The sequence below is a fragment of the Momordica charantia genome (assembly GCF_013281855.1).
Source record: "Momordica charantia cultivar OHB3-1 chromosome 9 unlocalized genomic scaffold, Mcharantia_2.0 BLBB01000009.1, whole genome shotgun sequence".
Lineage (NCBI taxonomy): Eukaryota > Viridiplantae > Streptophyta > Magnoliopsida > Cucurbitales > Cucurbitaceae > Momordica > Momordica charantia.
The window spans coordinates 28,433,674-28,455,460 of record NW_028275167.1 but is presented as its reverse complement, the minus strand read 5'-3'; the positions used below and the strand labels follow the sequence as shown (position 1 = coordinate 28,455,460).

At 32.4% G+C, this 21,787-nt stretch overlaps 3 protein-coding genes and 1 long non-coding RNA gene across 7 annotated transcripts; 1 reads left to right on the top strand and 3 right to left on the bottom strand.

The window, feature by feature from the left end:
• The first annotated feature begins 1,819 nt into the window (after nt 1-1,819).
• LOC111018760 (bZIP protein) lies at nt 1,820-6,300 on the top strand. 3 transcript variants are annotated; one of them, XM_088128374.1, is made up of 5 exons: nt 1,820-2,073; nt 3,030-3,609; nt 4,601-4,676; nt 5,026-5,152; nt 6,016-6,300. In XM_088128374.1, the coding sequence occupies exons 2-5, from the start codon at nt 3,044-3,046 to the stop codon at nt 6,138-6,140; spliced, it is 894 nt and encodes a 297-aa protein (XP_087984500.1). In that variant the 5' UTR covers nt 1,820-2,073; nt 3,030-3,043; the 3' UTR covers nt 6,141-6,300. The 3 variants fall into 3 exon arrangements, with proteins under 3 accessions (XP_087984500.1, XP_087984499.1, XP_022150686.1); XM_088128373.1 differs by having other exon boundaries at nt 2,989-3,609; XM_022294994.2 differs by having other exon boundaries at nt 1,821-2,073; nt 3,035-3,609.
• LOC148209295 (uncharacterized) lies at nt 5,833-6,689 on the bottom strand. 2 transcript variants are annotated; one of them, XR_015793394.1, is made up of 2 exons: nt 6,383-6,689; nt 5,833-6,284 (listed from the first exon to the last, which is right to left on the bottom strand). It is a non-coding gene; the product is annotated as an uncharacterized LOC148209295 (long non-coding RNA). The 2 variants fall into 2 exon arrangements; XR_015793393.1 differs by having other exon boundaries at nt 5,833-6,266.
• A 291-nt stretch (nt 6,690-6,980) lies between these two features.
• On the bottom strand, nt 6,981-10,210 carry VPS60.2 (SNF7 family protein). The gene is made up of 7 exons (XM_022294991.2): nt 9,940-10,210; nt 9,609-9,760; nt 8,811-8,904; nt 8,098-8,169; nt 7,897-8,008; nt 7,650-7,810; nt 6,981-7,306 (listed from the first exon to the last, which is right to left on the bottom strand). The coding sequence occupies exons 1-7, from the start codon at nt 10,006-10,008 to the stop codon at nt 7,253-7,255; spliced, it is 714 nt and encodes a 237-aa protein (XP_022150683.1). The 5' UTR covers nt 10,009-10,210; the 3' UTR covers nt 6,981-7,252.
• Nucleotides 10,211-11,504: 1,294 nt separating this feature from the next.
• LOC111018770 (uncharacterized) lies at nt 11,505-15,754 on the bottom strand. Its single transcript, XM_022295016.2, has 4 exons — nt 15,382-15,754; nt 14,135-14,391; nt 12,733-13,178; nt 11,505-12,121 (listed from the first exon to the last, which is right to left on the bottom strand). The coding sequence occupies exons 1-4, from the start codon at nt 15,522-15,524 to the stop codon at nt 11,864-11,866; spliced, it is 1,104 nt and encodes a 367-aa protein (XP_022150708.2). The 5' UTR covers nt 15,525-15,754; the 3' UTR covers nt 11,505-11,863.
• Nucleotides 15,755-21,787: the final 6,033 nt, after the last annotated feature.

The window sequence follows — 21,787 nt, the reverse complement described above, 5'->3', positions numbered from 1 at the left end:
GTATTAAGGCGGCCATGCCCACGTATGCCTTAGGAAGGATCTAGAATTTTCTTCTTTTTTTACATTTTTGCCTCTTTCTTTCAAAGTTTTTATGTCGAATTATAATTTTTTTTTCCTTAAATCCTTTTATTTTCTTATGATAAATTTATACTTATATTCATGGTATTAAATATCCGTTGATATGGCGACAATATCCATTGATATGTCGACAATATCCGTTGATATGTCGACTTTACCATCGACATTTTCATGTATCCATAGATTCGTCATTGATAAGGTAAATAGACATTATCATCATGTTGCAAAACAAAAATATGAAAAATATTAACAACATATCACTAATGTATACATCATATTAATATTAATTTTTTAACTTATTTATAAATTGAAAGATGTTTATTTGTTAATTTAAATATTTTTTATGATTTTTAACTTCTCTAACTTTTATAGAGATATATATGACATTGATATTTTATCAATATTTTAATGAGATTAAGACATCAACATTTTAATTGACATTCACATTTTAAATCTTTGTTATATTTAACCTACTTGGGGATGTTCATTTTTTCCCCCAGTCGCCGCCCTAAACCTAAATCAAGTAGGGAATCCTCGATTAGATTTTTATGTGAGACAATGATGGTAAATACATTTTCGTTTTTGTCTCGCTCTGTCTCGTCTTTTTGAAAAATACATACATATATACACCCTAAAAATCATATTATTCTCTATATACACACTGAAAATAGAGAGATGAACAAATCATGTATGAAAATTAAGCAATTAATTATATTTTATTTCATAAATAATTTTAGAAAATAGTAAATAAACAATAAAAATTCCGCCACGAAAATGGAATTCCCACAAAATTTTAAAAATATGTTAAAAAGACTGTTAACAACCCCATCCATCATAATATGACTGAAAATATAAACACAAACAATAGTAAAAATGAAGACTTACAAGTCTTTTTACTATTTGAAAATAATGATTATAATTATCACGTGCATATTTATTTAATGTTGTTTTACTGTTCAATCCCTTGCATGGTAGCAGGGCACTCCGGTTTAAAATGTCCAAATACGACAAATACTATTTTGAAATTTAATTGTGTTTTTATATTATTATTTAATTTAAAAAATATATATAGCAACATGTATAAGTCGAGCTAAATGGAGGTAGCATTTCCCCGTCATGCATCATTGTGTACTCACTGATTATTTGTATGTTTTATTTTAAAAATAAAATAAAAATAGTTTTTTATCTCTTTATTTGTCTTCTTTTTAAAAGATATTGATTTGCCTATATCTCTCTAATTTATCCAACATTTAGCCGTAACAATAAAATAGTGTAATTTAATTTAGATTTTCACTACTCTATCGCCATTGAGCTACATTCATGTTAGTATTTATTTAGTATGTTTAATTAAGAAGAGTGTTAATAGCCAAAGCGAACAAATTAAGAAGAGTGTTAATAGCCAAAGCGAACATAGTTCAACGATAATTGACATATATCTTCAACTCGGAAATTGTGAGTTCAAATCTCCTTTCCAACATATTGTACTAGAAAAAAACTTCTTAAATATTTTTATCGTTCATTATTTCCAAAATCTAGTATTAAAAATGAAAAACATGAAACATAAACTATTACTAACAGACGAGCTGACCGGCAGAAAGATTTTTTAAACATTATTTTTAGAATAAATTCGAAGTCGTAATATTAAAAAAAATTTTAATTAGTAATATTTGAAAAAAAAAATGTCGTTAAGCATAAGTACCAAATGAAAAATAAAATAAATAAAGGAAAAAAAAGGCATATTTTAAGCAACATGAATCTTTCCATGTCCGTACACCCGCATCCTTGATGCGCCCAGTAAAGTAGGAGTGGCCGCAAAAGCGGCTGTGGTCTGAGGAAAGCACTGAACTTCTTCTTCTTCTTCTTCTTCTTCTTCCTCGAACCGACGACCGAATTTTCACCACAATGGCAACGGCAATGGCAATGGCAATGGCGTCCTCTTCTTCCCTCTGAACTCTTCTCTTAGCAGAACAAAATTACAGCACCAAAAAAGGCAAGGTAAGGCGACAGACCCAGATGCAAGAAAATGCCAAAACTCAAATTACAACTTCATGCCTCTTCTCTTCCAAATTCTTCGCACAATTTCAAATCCTCTCGGTTTTCTCCTCGTTCCCCACTTGAACAATGCTTTTCGGAAACTTTTTGGGTTGTGTTGTATGTATTTGTTTTATTTCTCTTTGGGTTTCTGTCCTTTTCGCTGTTATTTTCGATTTCACTTTCTTTCCTTTTTTCTATAGAGTGACTAATTTTAGTGCGGCGTCACTGTTGGGTTGTAATTTCTCTTTGGGCTTTAAAATGCATTATGCAGCTTGTTCTTGGCTTTTCAACTTTTGGGGCACTAAATTTAGGGTGAATTTTGTGGGAACTGCTGTTTGGTGGCTGAGAAAGGGCGAGAAAGAGAGAGAAATCACTGCCATGAGATTATTTCGGGGTTTAGATTGGTGGTAGAAATGGATAAAAGTAACAACAAGACGGAAAAATTGAGGGGGTTTGACATATTTTACATTCTTCACTGTTTCTCTCGCTGCAAATCTTAGGAACCTCGTGATATTTTTGAATCTTTTATTGGGTCTGTATAATTTCGGTGAGAAGTTTCAGTAGTCTTTCAGAATGAAACAAAAGAATTCTTTGGTGTTTTAGCTCTTGAGAAGTGTGAATGAAGTTATCCATTGAAAATGTGTTCTGCTTCTTTTTTTCCATGGACATACATCTCTTCTGGAGATTTTGGGTCATTTTCCTCTTGTCGTCAATTTTATTTTTATAAATGCTTTTTGTCCTACGCTAAAATTTAATTGTTGTTTGTTTTCCCCCGTGATTTCAGCTGTTATAAGCTGGTGAAAATTTTAATAAGAAGATGTTTACTTTTCATATTGTCTTTTTCGTTTCCAACCAAAACCTTAACACTTTTAAAAGCTAAGAAAGAGGCTGTTGCTGATGGGAAACTTGTGATCTAGTCCAGTACCTCACCATGTCAACAAGGCAAACTCACCTTCCTCCTCGTCCTCGCTGCCCGATTCAAAAGAAAACAACTGCTGGTTCAATTAATGGTCCTATTGTACCGACCCCACCTGTTAATGAATTCTTTCTGCATCATGATAATTCTTCTTCTCTGAGTTCTGGGTTGGAGGAAGAGCCTACATGGCTTAATGAACTATTAAGCGACCGTGAATCGAATTCCAGAGGCCAACCGCTGCGACGCTCAGCTAGTGACTCTGTCACCATTCTGGATGGTCTTGCAGACTCACTGGGGAGTCTGTGTATTGTCAAAGATGTGGAGAATTCAGTTGGAAATGAAACTTGTGAACAATGGGATCCGTCTTGCATTTATGGCCCCAACTCACCTAGGAGAAAATGCAGTTCAGACTTTTCGAACTACAGTATGGTTTCTGCATTATCAGAATTTGTCCATCTTCACCATGGGGCTCCAGTGCACAGAGATATTTGTTCTGTTGCTGAGAACTCTTCTACAAATTTAAAAGGTGACGTTAACGAATCAGTTAGGGAGATTAACTCAGATGAAAATGCAGCAAAACGGTCAGATTCTAACATTTTTTTGTGTTTTCAATTCTTCTTGCATAATTGTTAAAACTGCTGATCATATAACCAGATTGTTATCTTAGGCGTATCCCTTTCCAGATATATTGCTGACTGATGAAAATTGTGTTAATTTTTGTGACATGTTGCATCTGTTACAATGTGATAATGTAATCGACAAGTGGTACATTCCTAATAGCACTGCGTGATTTCTTTCATGGAAAACACTAGTAGGATCAAGTGTTCCTGCTTTCTTGCCTGTCATGCATGGCAAGAATCTGAGTTCTCTCACTTCTTTCTCTGAAATAGCTTGTTTGTCAAAATTAAATCTTTTTGGCGATACTTCCTGTTCCAATTTAAAACGGGGAAATGATGCCCCTTTTCATTTTAACCCTTTCTTTTTTGTAAAGTCTTTAGACTCCATTCTGTTTTCAATGATATATCAAGGAAGCTTTTCCGTTGCAATGATCTGGCCCTGTATCCATTTATTTTGTTTAGATTTAATTGTTATTCATTTATCTTTTATACTCGTCACACAGAAACCATTCTCTATAATTTTTATGCTTTGTGCAATATTTTTAATTCATATGTGCTGTTCTATAGTGCTCACTTCTCATTATTCCAATAATGGGGGTCTAAATCCACCTTTGAACATTAGTTTTGAGAGATCATTATGGGAAATATGATGTTATTTCTCATTAATGTTTTTGTTTTAGTACAACATGTGGGTGGGAATTCGAACTCATGACCTTTTGGTCGGAGATAGGTGTCTTAGCCAGTTGAACTATGTTTAGGTTGACTTATTTTTCATTAATGTTCGTATGGATGAGGACACAAGTTTAGTTCTTGATGTCCACTACTTTGATGTATAGATTTTGATATTTACTTGTATAAACTTGATTATTGCCTATTCTTATTTGTATTTGTCCCTCCTGATTCTATTTCCAAAAAGTAACATGACAGATACACGAGTCTAACGATTTCTTTTCAGGCACTCTGGGCAGCGCTCAAGGGTTCGTAAGCTTCAGTACATTGCTGAATTGGAGAGGAAGGTTAATGTTCTTCAGGTAATCCCATTGGAAGATTTTAGCTAGTCTATCATTTTCAGATTTCTAATAACATATCCATTGAGTTTACTATGACTGACAATTCATAGACTCGATAAGAAAGCTTGTATCATATATACTTCTAAACTACCGATGTCCACGTCTTTCATCTTCATAGCTGCAGTATTATTATTATTTCTCAGGAACAGTGGAGTCTCAATAAAGAATTATTGTTGCTCTTTCCATTACAGTGTTGCCTTATAAATCCTTCTCATAAATACTGCCGCTGTTTTCCTTTTTCGTCAAACATTTCTTGAGAAAAATAATGACCCTCGGGGCCTCAACTGAAAGCTTTCGTCTCATTCTGCAGACAGTAGAATCGCAGCTGGCAATACGGGTTGCATCACTGCTTCAAGAACGGGTGGCTTTATCAATTGAGAATAGCAAATTAAAGCAGCAGGTCACAAGAGTTCGACGAGAAAAACTGACTGCAGAGGGTAAGCTTACCCTTGCCTTTTCCTTGATTATTTACTTGCAAGTTGCAGGCAGTAAATAGTTGAGAAGCAGTGTTTCTGTGTGCATATAACTTGTTTGATACTGTTTAACACTGTGTTGATTACATGCTAAACCACAATAATAGTGATTTTGACTAATCTGACAGAAAAATTTGAAGGTTTTAGTTTTACAAAGACAGCATTAAACAAGGTTCTAATACTTCTTGGCTTAAACCATAGAAGAAGTCTCTCCTTTGATGAGAAGGTCTCCTTCGATAAATTTTTCACAGCGAGCCCGAAAAAGGCTTTGCAGTTGAGGAAGATCAATGTAAGCTCTCTTTTGATGGAAGATCAATGTAAATCTGGTAGTAGTTTAAAAGCTCTCTCCACTCACTAGTTATTATCTAGTAGATACCTTCCCAAAGAGGAGAGTTATATTCATGCTAAAGAAATCCCTCTTCCTAAAACTGATATTTAGATCCTCAATACCATACAAAATTTTGAAGGTGTAGATTCTGCAATTGCGGCCTCTATCGTTTTTATTATAACTTGAATATACTTATTTCCGAGTGTTGCGGGTAATCGAAGCACAGGCAAAGGTAATTCTAGTCATGTGTATGACAAAGAGATAGGGATCTAAAATTATAAGCACAAGCAGGGAAGAGATCTCAGGACCTCACCTGTTATTGAGATTTGCACTCTGTGATTAAAGTTTCCCCAAAATGGGAAATCTGATTCTTCTGCCCATATTTTCCTATGACGGTTTCACTGATTATTTAGTTAATGGAATAACTTTATCTTTATGAAACATCAGTTCTCAGTGCATAGAAATATCATATATATCTTTTCTTTTCACCTTGTTACAGGCACACACCAGGCTCTTAAGAAGGAGGTGGAGAAATTGAAGCTTGTATTAGCAAAACTTCCAGACAGAGACAGACAGCAAGTCAACAAGTCATTTTGGACCAACCATCTTCTTCCAGCCGAGTAGGTAGGAAAATCGAACCACGTATCGAAAGATCAGCAGTAGAATCCATGGGAGAAAACTTGGGAGTTTTGAGGACATGTCACTGAAATGCTTGCCTCCTGCCACTGTTCTGCCATTGGCAATTATTTTCTGCCAATGAAATGGAAACTGAAATTTTTTTTTACTGATCTGATTTGAGGAAAAGAAAAAAAGAAAAAAGGAAAAAAAACTCTGAAAATGAACCCTTTGGATTGGAGTAGCTTTACCTGAAAGAAGGGGTTTGAAGTTGAATTTTGCAGGAAATTGGAGGCTGTTTCTACAGCCACAGGGAAAATTTTAAAGAAAGATTGAAATAGAAAGACACCGTATGGTATGGACCTACAATAATCTGCCATGATTGTTGCATGAATTTTTATCCACTCTTTTTTTCTTTTTGGAATCTGAAAGATGAGATGTATGGTGACACATTAATTTAATATTCTTTTTAAATTTTAATAATAATACCCAGATTTTTAATTTTTAGGTCAAACTATAAAATGAAAGGTTACCCACAAAATCAAAGGGTGATAAAAAAGAAAAACTTTTTCGTTTTACAACAAATGTAGACATGTGAAATTGAATTAAACTATAAGCATCTAATCTCACAATAGAATCCATAATGAAATATAACTGAGAATTTTAGCAAAGTGAATATTTTTTTCATTTATTTAAGTCAAAATTTTAATGTTATATTTTTTAAAATGTAACCATAAATTTATATTAGAAAATTTTTATTAGATACAAAATTTGTGTTAAAATTTGACGAGATAAAATGATCCCCTTTAAAATGTTGAGACAAAATTATCCGAAGTCGAGATTAGAAAGGACAAAATAGTATTAAAATTTTATTTTTTATAAAGAAAAATTGAGCAAGAATGTGCCTATAGAGTATAGTTTGATCTTGTTTGCATAGCCAAAGATTTCAGACTGCCTGGAGGAACAATTCCAAATGCAGGTTTCACATACATGGTGGAAGTGAATAATAATCTATTTATATGAATCAAATGTAGAATCTGCACAACATGTATACAAAGGTTCGCTCCACCGGCTCCAAGATAAAGATGGTATGAATCACAAAGAGAGGAGTATGGCAATTTTTAGCCTCGAAGCGATGCGCGAGGAACAGCTGGTAAACCCAATTCGTCCTCAGCCTGTATGTATCAAAATTAGAACAAAACTCCATGCATGTAAAGGAAGACAAATGTGCAGAAGGTTGAATAAAGTAATGCTAAAACAGAAAGGATCATTTTAAGATAAAGTTAAAATAACAGAGCAGCCAGCAAGTAAAAATGGAGGGACTCATTAGCACGTGCCTTGAAAATCGAAGCAATATTTCATCCTAGGTATAAAAATGAGGTTGAAAGTATATAAACCAAAATCAACGTTTTGAAAATACAGGGCCACCAGAGCTAAAAGGACCAAAAGAATATTTAAACCTTTATTCTATAACCATTAACCGTTATTTTATATGTCTGAAGTTTCAACAAGCATTACCTGTGCATTGGTTCTGCCCGGGGGAACTGCTGCATGACCTGTAGGAGCTGAAGGCAAGTTGAGCTCTCCATCTAAATCAGGTTCCTTGTCAGGCTGGAGATAAGATGGGACCCCATCAGCTTCAGTTTCGAATCCCATGTCTGCTTCCAGCGCATCAAGCTCTGCATCCAAAATAAATAGTAAAGGTATAAGATTCCTAACGTACAATATTTCGTCAAAATTGAGCATTTAATGGCAGTAACCTTACCACCCAAAAGTTCATCCTCGTCAATGTCGTCAGGTACATTGTAGCTCCTACCAAGAGTCTCTTGAATCTCATTGCTCACGTCCATCAGATCCATCATTTCATCTTGTAAGTTCTGCAGGCAACAACACAAAACCTCTCAACACATGCTGGAAAAAAAATATATATATCCAAGGATGCTAAAAGGAGCTGAGTGTTACTGACGTCTATGTCCTGTATTCTCACTGTTTTCATCATTCCTTTCAACTCCTTGTTGGCAGATTTCAAGGCCGACATCTGAAAAAAACAAAACAATGTTAGTTTAGTACAGCAGAAAAAGGTTACTCTCCTATTTGATGTGATAAATGCATCCAGGATATTAGTTCACATTACGAGCTAAACTGATATTAGGAAGAATCACAAGAACCTAGATGAAATTTCATTAAACTTCAAGAAATGTCGTCCTAATGACAGATGTTTGTCCCCTACCTCGTCCTCTCACGAGGTAGGCAGCAGGATCCAACTAGACAGACAAAGCTCCACCTGAACTGCCCTGAACTCTGTACTTGATACCAAGAAAACAAATTTTTGGCAAGAATTAACTGGTGCATTGATAGGAATCACTCATCCCAGGTTGCTTGGTCATCTGACTCACGTTATAAACACATAAACTAAAATGCAGGACTTCTAGTTAAACAATTAAGCATGCAAGTAAGCCAATGAATCTTCCCTTCCGGTTTCCATAATCTAAGTCTAATATTAAATCTTTTAAAGTCAAAATCTGCCATGGAAGGTACAAAATTATTATTTGCTTTCTTATTCCCTTATTCATTTTTCTCATTTTTCTCATTCTTTTTTTTTTCTTTGTTTTTTTTTCTGAGTAGGGGTGACCACAAAATGAGCACACTCATGAATGCAAAAAGGTTTGATAGATGTACCGTTTGTTGAGCATCTTTAATGCCCTCTGAAGCAAATGCAACTTGATCTAGGTTAAATGTCTGATTGTACAACATGTCACGTTGTCCTTCATACCTGTTTAAAGCATAAGAAATACCTTAATATGTAGAAGTATTGATATGTAGCACAGTAAAAATTGGATGTTTAGAACAAAATATTCCAAATTCATTTGTAGTCAGACCAGAATCTTCAATCTTCCAGCATCCTAATCAGTTCGATAGGGAACACTTAAATCTACAAGCTTTGGTGAATAAAAGTTTCAGCAAGAAAGAGTTTGAAAGAGAACACATAGGATTTCTGGAATCTGAGAACAAAAAAACTCAACTCTTCTTATGATAGACCAGAATTGCAAACAGTAGAAGAAGTAAAACCAGAAGGAAAATGTGAAGGGTGGCATCGGAGTTACAGCAACAAGTTTACGACCAAGGCTATAGGTTTTTAGGTGGCCATAAATTACAGTAAGGTAAGACACATATGAACACAAGAATATGAAAAAAGAAGCTTGTTTGACAACAAAACGCTCAATGAAAATCGGTTAAGTAAATATATGTCCTGTACTTGGTGCCGTGAAACACAAACACCCTAACATTCTAACTTAGCCAGATCTCTAAATCCAAAGTGCCTAATCAAATCACCGAAACCAACAGTCCAAAGTATCCACAGCCAACCTACTTTATGTCAAAGGATAAAATGTGCAGGTAAATAAATTGATGCAAATGGCGCAAGGAAGAATTTTAACAAAAAGTTGCGAAGACAGACGGAGGCACGAGGGGGCATACATTCGTTTTTGCTTAAGAACCCTCATCGCCCGAGCTTTAACAGCTTCTTGAGCTGGACCCGGCCTCGTTTTCTTGATCTGCTCCTTATATCTACTGAGTTCAGCATCAAGCTTCTTTATCTTTTCATCTACTGAATCACCCCTTTTATTGATCTGGAAAATAAATAATACAGAACAACCAACAATTAAACAAATCAAAACGAACGAATCCGACGAGAAAGAGAGAGATTATTAGACGAGTCAAGCCAAGCCATAAATTCTTGAAAAAACCAATGCCAATCAAAAATCAAAACCCTAGATGTCACGAATTATGCGAAAAACACAACAATTACCCTTTCGGATGCATCTTGAATAGAAGGAGGCGGTTCTTTGTCTTTCTTGACGCCGAAAACCCTCTTCATCTTTCTCTTCCTCCTCTTCCTTCCTCGCCGGAAAAAAATCGAGTAATCCGACGCGATGAACTTTCAGAGACGGGAAGAGCGCCGGAATGTGGCGGAAAAGGCGCAGCAAAGAGAGAAAAAAAACCTCAAAGAAAGAATTTGCTTTCACTGGAGCGATCGCTAAAGAGAATCTCTATGCCAATGCCATGGATTTTTCTTGGATCGTTCATAAGGAAAGAAAGGAGAAGACCGAAGCAAATATATTCCCCTGCATCCGATTCTATCTTAGTCGGAACCTAACGCCAATCCCATTGGATGATTTTTATAACAGATTGATTATTTTTTTGACACGCCACCATTTAGTAATAGCTTTTTACATTTTTGGCCCTCGGAAACGTTTGATTTTACGGTATTGCCCCCGACTACTCGGATTTTATTGTTTTCTTTGGTTCCCTAGATCACCGCGTTAAGAATTCGTCAAATTATATTTTTAATTTTTTTTAGTGAATATATAATACTTTAATTTTTTTGGATGTATATATATATTTTTTAATCTAAGACCTATTCGTTAATTTAGATTAAATAAAATTAGATGTTAAGAGAAAGATCGATGAATGAATTTGAAAATGATATTTTTATAAAGTTGACAATGGTTAACACAATAATATTTTCAATAAATATCCATTTCAAGTTGAATAAACTTTTATTTAGACGATATAGAATGAAAATTGAATATATATAAATTTTTTTAGATGATGCTAGATAGGAATCGGATATCTAACCAATTGAGTTATATGAATTTAATGGATTAAGTCACATTAAGTAAGTAAGGATTCGTTTAATAAACTGAAATGTGGAAAATTTCCATCTTGATTAATAAAGTGCATTTTTGACATCCTCTTAAACGAATTTTCAACCTGTCGTGAGGTTAAAAACTGATGGAAAATAATGATATAATTAAAAAATTGTAAAAGAATTAATACGAAAATTAAATATTCAGCTTCACAAATACAATGCTTCTTTCAAAATTATGACACGATTACGAGACATACAACTTAAAATTTATTTCGCCCAGAATTTAATTCAACTGGTTAAAATATTTATATTCAATTTTATAAAAAAAGTTTGTAGGTTCGAATCCTCATCCCACATATTGCTGTAAAAAAGAAAAAGAAAACTTAAAATTCATTTTAAAAACAAAAGAGGACTTAAAAGTAATGACAATTTTAGTCACTTCAATTTCATTTTTATCTCATTTATTTCGATCACAATTTTAACATGACATTTCACTCGTTAACTTTCTTAAAATATAGTCATAAATCATAATTTTGTATTTAAGAATTTTCATTAGGCATAAAATTTATTTTAAAATTTTCCAAATATAAATTAAAATTGTCACTTTTTAATATTACAGCAGCCAAAACAGATATTTTAAAAGTATAAGAACTAAAGTGAAAGTTCAAGTATTAAAATAGACGTTTTAAAAGTACACGAACTAAAATGAACAAAAATCGAGATTACATAATGCAAAATAATATTTAAACTAATAGAATTCTAACTTGCAGGTCTTTTAAGATATCTCACATCACACATCAGATAGTATCTTCCAAGTCTTCTTTATGGAGTTTCCCTCTTGCCTAAATAATGTAGTGAAAAGGAAACAATACAATGGAGATGAACTATGCCCAATCCCTATGAAAAAAGAATCAGAGTGTGCATATTATACAGCAATTTTGGTGACCATATACAGCAGGTGGTTTTGTAGAGCCAGGCCAGGGAAGAGAGTGAGATAAAAATGACAGCCAAATACATACAAATGCAAGCAAGACCAAGCAAGGACCGGATGGTTCAGCTCGAGCGCATGCTCGACGCAACGTCAAGGCACCAATCCAAGTTGTTTTCTTGTCTTTCCCACAAACAAGTCTCCAGATTTGACCAATCCAGGTATGCGTCCGCTAAGTGTAACGAAAGGAAGTTGTGCAACTCCCTCTTTCCTTCCAAGCGAAACAATTGCGATTTTAGAACCGGGTTTGTATGAAGCCATCCCGCTCTCTTTTCCACCCATTAACAGCAGTTTCACGTTCTTTGAAGTTACTTGAGCATGTCTTTCTGCTAAATAACCTTGTTTCATTTCCTGTTCAACAAATTTAAATTCACAAAGTTAGGCAGAGACAATGTCGAGTATCCGTACAGATATATGTATGCATGCTAACAAATCGATACAAGTCGAAGCAAAGCTGGGTGCCTATGTTTGACGCTTCTGCAATTTACTTCTTCACTTTTTGACCATTTCTCAGTGTTCTTTATGTTTCTTCACACCCTGTACTCTAAAGAAATGATCCACTCTTAGTTTAACTAATCCGCACCTACTCATTTCTCATTACGACACTGAACCATAAGTTGATCAACAAAGAACAGTAAATGATGGATTATCCTGTCATTGGCCAAAAAGGACAATTTGGATTCTCTTTGAATCAACTTCGTGCTAAAAACCAGAAGCAATACAAATGTGTCACATACAAACTATCGCGAACGCGATAACTTGCGGTCGGATGTGCACATATCTATGAGTGCCATGAAGGACTAGCATTCACCTATAAGGTTACCAACACATCTACTCATTTATCAATCCAAACATATGAAATTTGATTCAAATAGTACGATAAATGTTATCTATTTCTTAGATATTAACGATATTAAATTTTGGATGATCAAGAATCTAATATTTTTACGTAAAGAACTTGCCTGAACATCTGTGATATCTCCCACTGCAAAGACATTCTTAAAACCCCTGACCCGCATGTGCTCGTCGACCATCAGTCTTCCATGGATGTCCAAGCTATTCTTCAAGATAGTTTGTTTCAGCCATGACGATCCTATTGGTTTTCCAGTACACACAAAATGGCAATCGGCTGCAATAGTCTCGCCACTCGATGTTTGGTACACCCCATCTGATAAAGATTGCATTGAAATAGATTGTTGTAGGATCACTTCAACTTTCTTTGATGTTAACCAATCAAGTGCCTTTTGGGAAGCCTTAAACCCAATGAATTCCATTAATCTTGACCCCCGGTGTATTAGTTTCAAATTTTTCCCTGGAAAGTCCACGGCAATTTCAGCAGCGAGTTCTACACCAGTAGGACCTCCTCCGACGATCAAAATTGAATTGGCAGATTTTATCTTCTCAAATACTGTAGCCAAAAATTGTAAGTCAGCTTGATGTGCAAAACATCTATGTTGCTTTGAGAGCAATAAAACAAAGATTGAAACTTACGACCATTTTCTACTATTGCAGATTTTCACTACATCGAAAAAGTATACACAAAGAAACCATACAATACAAGCTGTTGCACTCTTTACAATTTATACTCTTCCTAATCTTGCTAAAAATGGCCAAACAAATAAATGAAAAATGGACATCTGTCTAGCTTATGTTCCAATTCCTTGGGAGGGAACCATTTTTTCTCAATCAAGAATGTCTCAATCTGCTACTTTAAGATATTGCCTACGGATGTCTCTTGGTTTTTTTCCTCCTCCTTTTATAGGCTTCGGCTCCTCTCTTTATATTTCCATTCCTCCATACTAAATCTTATCATCGTATTCAAAATAATTAAAAAAGAAAGAAATATTTATGCCCTTGTCAATCGAGATCGAGATCCAACCCGACATCAACCTCATTTCAAAGGTTGATCCACATGCTAACTAAGATCATTTAAACTAGGAAATTATTCAGTTTCGCATGAGTTAACATTTTCAACTATTCATCACTAGGTGCATCATACTTTGAATAAGAATGTGAAATTAATTTATACATTTCAGATTCAACATCTGCTGTCATATCAGCAGGAGCGGAGTGAGGAAGGAAGGAGGGCCCCCCTCTTAACTCATCAAGGTTAAAAATCATATAAAGAGTCAAGTTGTTCTCCCTAAATTTTCAAACTTAAAAGATTATTTTGCTCCTCCCTAATGAAAATTTTTGGCTCCACTCTTGCATATCAAGTTTGCAAATAGAGCTCCAGAAAGGAAAAAAAATAAAAAATAAAGGTGTAAGTCGGTGCACATGCTACAACCCAAATATTAACATGGCCAGTTCTACTTCTTGACACAATAACAATGTGGACAATTTCATTTAATTAGCTTTATTCACCTTCTTGGTATTGACTGAGCCTTTCAGTTCTACTTCTTGGAACGGATTCCTTGTGACCAGTGGCAATGACAAGATAATCATAGGGAACTGAAGAGCCATCTGACACAATTACTTCCTTGTCTGTGATATTTGTGGCTGAAGATGCAATAATTCTTGCATTGCTAAGGTAATCAGTATGATTAATCACGGATCTTTCAGCAAATGAAGGCTCCACCATTGACCTCAAGCCTGCCCATGAAACCTCAAAATACTCCTTCCTGGATCCAAATAAATCAAGATGACCTTTGTGAAAAATACTTTCTTCAGGAACAGAAAAGAGACACTACTCGAGTTGATGTTTAGCTAAGAATGGGATGGGATTAAATTAAATATTAGGAAATGAGGGATAGGAACACCTGGCATATTGTTGACTATAAATGAAGGATAAGTATTTTGCCCTTTAATTTTATCCAAAGATGTAAAAGCCCATAAGGGAAATTCACCTTTCCCATTATATCTCTTTTGTTTTAAAAATCCTATAATACAATTTTGATGCATAGACCATGAAGACACATAGTTAAATTCTAATTTGCATCTAACATATCTACTTGCAATAATTGGTGCATATGATCCTATTCAAAAATAAAAATGACAATCTCTCTTTGTTTTCCATTTTTTAAGAGTTATATGATATTCTAATAGTCTTTTATGAGAGTCTTTTCAGGGCTAGTATTGAAAATTCAAAGAAAATTAACAAAATCTAGCTGAAAAATGAAAATATGCTCATCAATTTAAAATAAATTGTGTCGATCATACTATACGAAAATATATCCATGAGAACAATAATTGTAAGCTCTTCTAGCCTTGGAGCAACTACTTTTTATTGCCTATAAATAGTGTCCTAAACATTCACCCCAAACCATCCAAACATCCTCTTATTCATCGTTGGCTAACCCTCAAATGGGCTTGCCTCTAACCTAGAGCAGCGGCAGGGTTCACTGGCTCTCATAGCTTGCTACTCAAGTTACAAGTTTGATACCTCTAATTTTTCTTCCACTGCCCTGTTTAACATAAGTATCAATTTCAAAATTACTTTCAGCAACCAAAATCAAAAGTTATGATTTCTCGAGTTCAAATTCCCTCCAACAAAATGGGGAACAGTTCTTAAACTTTCCTATAACAACAACTCCTACGATCCAATAACCGAACAAGAACAGGAAAAAAAAAAGGCACAAATTAAACGAAATGATAAAGATGAAACATCTTACTGATCGATGAGCACGACATCGGCGACGAACCGAAGCGAGTAGGCAACGAAGGCGCCGCCGACTCCTCCGCCGACTACCACCACCCTCTTCTTCTCCTCCTGCGCCAGCATCTCCCGGCCTTTCCCCAAATTCAACAGACACATCGAAGGAGACCTCGAAACGACTCTTTATAGCTGGAATTTGAATATAAAATTCGGAAATAATTGAGGAATTGCGTCGGGATTAAGAAATGGAAGGTGGTTCCGGTGGGAAAGCTGAAGATTCCGGCGAGAGAATTTACAATTGGAGGGAAAAAGAAAAACGAATTCTCACCAATTGGTCCCAATTATCAATTCTGAGCACTGGGCTTTTGTTGGCGCGAATAGTCATAAAAACAGTTCGCCAGCTGACCCAGGACCATTACAAGCGCTTTTTACTCGTAGAGATATTTTTGTTTTTTTCTAACGCTATTTTTGTTTTTTGTTTCCTATGAATTTATTGTTCCTTCACTATCACTGTGAGTGGATGAATCAATTTTATCCTCTCACTTTTAATTTCATCGGTTTAAATCTTCTTCCATGCCTATGTACTTTTAAAAGGTTTTGTTTTAATATTTCTATTTTTAACATTGATTTATTTTAGTTTATGTATTTTAAAATATTGATATTGATTTCTGTACTTTTAAAAAGTGATCATTTTAGTCTCAATTTGCAAAATTTTAATACAAAATTTACACACAACGAAAATTATAAAGTAATTACATTTTAAGAAATATATTTAGTGTAGTGTCATGTTGAAAATTGTGATATAAAAAATGTAATTAAAAATAAAATTAAATGATCAAATTGATAACTTTTTAAACGTATGGGACCAAAATGAACATTTTGAAAATAAATAATTAAAATGAATAAAAGTTTAAAGTATAGATACTAAAACGAACATTTTAAAATATTAAAATTAAAATGAACCAAAACTAAAAGTACATGGACCATAGTAGCATTTTAACGTACCTTTAGGATGGATCTTAAAATTTAATAGGGAACACATCAGTAAGTTAAAAAAACTCAACTAACAAAAATACTTCAAATTCATGTCAAATAAACGTCAAAATTTAATAAGAAAATACCGTTAAACTTAGCAATAAATGGTATATTTGGCAACTTTTTCAAAAAAAAAAAAAAGAATGGCATATTTGGCAACCTTTTCTCATCTCTTGTTTATTATTTCATTTTTTTAATTCTTCTTCCTCTCTCATAAAAAAAAACACGACAAATAAATAAAACAAAAAATAAAAACATGTTTGATAATAATATATTATTTCTCGTTTATAAGTCAATAATGGTAAAATAATATTTTTTGGAAAAAAATTATTACTAAAATTTCTACACAATTTAACAACATTTCTTAAAAATGTGAAATAAAATACTGAAATAATTACCGAACACCATAAAAATTAGAAATGATAAACAATTAACATAGACTACCAAATGGATATATCTAATTAATTATCTCCTTATAAAAGTGGCATTGTCAAGAAAAACCTTTGATATATTTCGTCCATTGAAAAAATTAAAATGAATAAACTAATAGATTTTATATGTTGTACTGAAAAAACTAATAGATTTTATTAAAAGATTTATATATTTTAACAGAGACCGTATATAAAATAGGTAACTGATTAAACTCATAATATTTTACTTTGTTTTATTTAAATCATCGGTATGTTTTAGCTTGTTTTTATGCACAATTGGTGTTATATTCATGCCTTATACTTAACCATGGTCTATTTATGCATAAACTAAGTTTTAACATCATTTAAAGTGAAAATTAACAAAATCGAACTTTTAACTACACCTAAACGCCACGTGTCATCCATACAAGGGAGGAATATTTAATATTTGGTTGTAAAATATTAGTCAAACAAGTTTTTTTTAGTCAATTGCAGAGCACGTCCCTCAAACGTCAACCAACTTGGAGTTTCCTATAAATTCTAACTTTAATTCGACTCCTTCAATTAAATTATATTTGCCTTAGCTTAATTTCTCAATCGTTGTCTGGGTGGTAAGCAAATTTTTAGCTAAGCTTTTATTCCTTGTACTCTTTGAAATCCAAATTTATGAAATTCCAACATTATTATTCTTCTTATTTTCGTTCTTGCACTAAGATCTTTGTAATCCATGTAGAATGGAATGAGTTCTTACTCCCCAGATAAAAGATAAAGTTCATTTGGATTGCAAACTTCTCTTTTACAACTTTGCTTTTAACAAATTGATTTTTAATCATATTTTCCTTTTGCCAAACCTATACATTTTGTTTTTCCTTTAAAAGTATGAGCTAAATTCGTTTTTCCTAGTCCGGTTATGGAGAATTAGCTAAATCTTTAAAACATGACAGCAAGAGTAAAAATGATGTTTTCTCACTTTTTCATCACCTTCTATCAAGTTTAAATTTTATTTCGACCGGTTAAGATTTGAATCTAGTCAATATTGAGAAGGTTGACAAGTTTTTACAACTTAAGGGATTAAACAGAGAAGAGAAAATATTACATTAATCCCTGAGGATCGATACTCGGAATACTCATGTGATGAGTGTACACTTGCACTCTTATCCTTTATTTTTTCGAATTAAAAATCTCAAACAATAATGTAACATGATGGGATGCTAGCTTGTAAAATTGGGTTTAACAAACTCATAACTTAGGGTTTTATTCATCTAAACTATAAAATTTATTAATTCTCTAAACTACATGTATTTTAAAAAAACAAACACATATTTAACATGTACATGTAAATGAGGGGTTTTTTTTAATTAAACAATATGTGAGGGTTGGGATTCAAAAATTCGACCTCGATGGCACATGCTTTAACTAATTGATTACGTTGAAGATAGCATGAAGAATAGTCAATGATTTTCTGGTTTTAATTTACGGATGTATTAAAAAAAAACTAAATAAACATCTAGATGTATTCTTTTAGCATAGTATAAACATATATTGTACATATTCAAATGGAATTCGTACATTGATAGGCTATTTAGAGACTATAATTACATAAAATGATTGAATTGTATAAAATTTACACTTTTGCCTTGAAACAACCATGTTACCCATCACCCAATTAACTAATATATCTTTTGTATCTCACCTCAATATTGATTAATTTTTAAAATCCAAAATTTGTTACTTTTGAGGTTACATTTTAAACCCCTTAAATTTTATCTAATTAGACTTTCTGAAAGTAAAAAATATCAAATCCCCAAAATCCTCTTCAACAAATTCGAAAACCTCCTTCCTCCGACTTTTCTTCTTCCTTTGTCGTTATGTTTCCGTTCATTCCTCCGTCTCTGACCACCGTTTGTGTTCCTTCGTCTCCGACCACCATTTGCGTTCCTTCGTCTCCAGCTGCCATCTTTGTTCTTCTACGTCGTCAGAACAGTACTTCTAGCTTCTCCTTCGTCTCCGGTCGCCCATCCATTGTAACCGTCCGTTTATGCTGATGTTTCTTTTTTGTTGTCGGCCGTCCGTCGACCATTCGAACCCTCCGTTTATCTCGACCATTGTATAGTCGCCGATCGGAAGGTTTGTAGGTTATTTGCTTTGTTTGTTAATTGTAGATGGATATAATCGTATATATTTTATAGCCATATATAAGTTATATCTCCATATAAGTGTATGTTATAATGACTATAGTTTATATCAGCATTGTTAAGTGTGTATCTTGCTTAAGTTTATAACTGGATATAGTTTATATTTCCATATAAATAAAAAGGTCGCCAGATATATATCTCCATATAAATATATATATACATATAAATAAGTGTATGTTATAATGATTATATTATTGAAATTTGGCCAAAAATTGTAATGAAATGAAAAAATATTTTGTAATAAATTTCATTATTTAGTAGAATATATTTAGGTGTAAATTTGGAAATTATCAAAATAATTGAATATTTTGTAATAAATTTTCTTTAGTATAATATGTTAAGGAGTATAATTTCCAAATTAGGGAATTATAAGAATGATTGATTTAAATCCCACAATAATTTAATGTTTACAAAATATAATTTGAAATATTAATCTTTTGCATTTAAATAAATGACTAATTATAATAAATATAAATGCAATAAATAAGGGTAAAATTGAAATTAAAATAAAATCTTACATACAGAAATATAAAAGTGTTAAAATTAAAAAAATTTAGCATTTATGTAAATAAGTTTCTAAATAGTCCGGTATTATCTATTCAAATTTATTACACGGAGTTGAAATGATCCACTCATTAATTAACTGATTCCCACACCTTTCATAAATATTTTAAAAGTATTCTTGGAACAAAACCTTCATCAGCCTTTCATAAATGCCTTAGAAAATATCTTTAGAAAAATATCTATTAATATTTTAAACAGAAAAATCAATTCCTTCCCACAGTATTACATAAAACCAGCAGCGCAGCGCCAATTATTATTATTGTGTTATTTTCATTTTATTAAAAATGGAACCATCTTTATCTCTCTGTTATTTTTTATTCAAAACATAAGCATCTCCCAAGGCCTTGTAAAAAACAAAAAACAAAAAAAAAGAAAGAAAGAAAAAGAAGAAAAAAAAAGTGTAGTCTTTTGTTTAGTGTCGAAGAAACGTGTAGAATTTAGGAACATTTTGAATTTTCTTTTTGTTCCAAAAAAAGAAAAATCGATAAAATTTAGGACTTTTTTGTTTCTCACTTTCCTAAAAGCCATTCCTCGTTTATGAATTTTAAGGAACGTGTTTTTTCTCGATTTTTAAGGTACCTATTTTAGAAGCAACAAAATTAAATTTTGGATTTTAAATTTTTTCTAAAATATAAATAAAAAATATTATTTTATCATTTTGTATGAAAATAAAATGTTATTTTATCAGTACCAATTTATAGAAGGCATAAAAAATATTAACAGATAAGTATAACATTATTTTTTTAATATTTAATTTTAAAAATTATTTTTCATACATAAATTTTACTTTTCTTAATTTAAAATTTTCAAAAAATAAAAATAAAAACCATTACTAAATATATCTATCTCTCTTTTTCAATAAGAAAATAGAGATAAAAAAATAAAATAAAATAAAACATTATTAAACGTAATTCTCTTTTTATTTATTAAAAAAATGAAAAATAAGAAATAAGAAACCCACCACAATAACGTTTTTATTAAACATCATAAAATTATTAAAAAATTTAAAAACATGTGATTAATTAGACATTGTAATCTACACTTTTTTTTTTAATAAATACTCATTATCCACGTTGATATTTCATTATTTCTATTGCCATCTCTCTAAAATTATGACTTTGAATTTTGAACTTTTTTTTTGTTGACATAAATTTTTTATTGGGACTATCATAATAATGTAATCATCATAGTTTATCAAAATAATAATAATAACAATAACAACAATGTAATCATCATAGTTATCTTCCAGGACTATTATATACTTTTCTTGTCTAACTGTCACATCCAATTGAGATCATATGTTATCAAATTTGTCCTTTTAATTCAAAATTGTTAATGCCGTGCATGTTCAGTCTTTCTTTTCTTTGAAAGAATATTAATCATCTGTCCATATTATTAGTCTAGTCTAACTGTACAATCAAATTATATATACAAAAATTTAGGTCGAAAAAATTTGAAATAGTAAATTATTAAAAAATATAGAGACAAAAACAATATTTAAATTTAATATATTTCTCTTTTATATAGTAATAGAGAATAATAAATTAAGGGAAGCAACAAAGACAATCAAAAGCAAAAACTCGAGTGATGGTAGGGAGAACTTCCTCAAGCCACACCTTATTAATATGTTGCACTAGAGTAGCTCTAACCAACTGTAGTACCATTATCCAAAATAATATTAAAAGTAAAAGTAAAGTAAAAGTTAATAAAACCTGACAGATTGCAGCGACGCCGAACATTAGAAAAAAAACATCTCCACTCCCAAAATATCCGCAATATCATCTACCGAAAGTCGAAAGCAACACAACGAATCAGTTTCAACGTGGAGCAGATGAGAAGATGAATAAATCACAATTCAACCCAAAAACTTGATGGGTGAGATAAATTTAATTCATATATATGGATTTTCAATACTCTCCCTCACTCGTAGAGAAAATTACCCAACAAGTAGAAATCATAATAAATGAAGAGGAAATAACAATGGAGGAGTTCGAACACAGGACTAGTTTGATATCATCTTTTATGGTTACCAAAATCATTAAATTAATAAACAAATTTAAAATGCGAACTTAGCCCGAGATGGTAAAGTCCGTGAGTTCCAATATACTAAAATAAATTAGGAATTTAAAATTTCAATTAAAAAAATAAAAAAATGGGAAATGCGCTGTAAAAGTTGAAGTATGACACATCGAAAACGGACAGGCAAATGCACAATTCA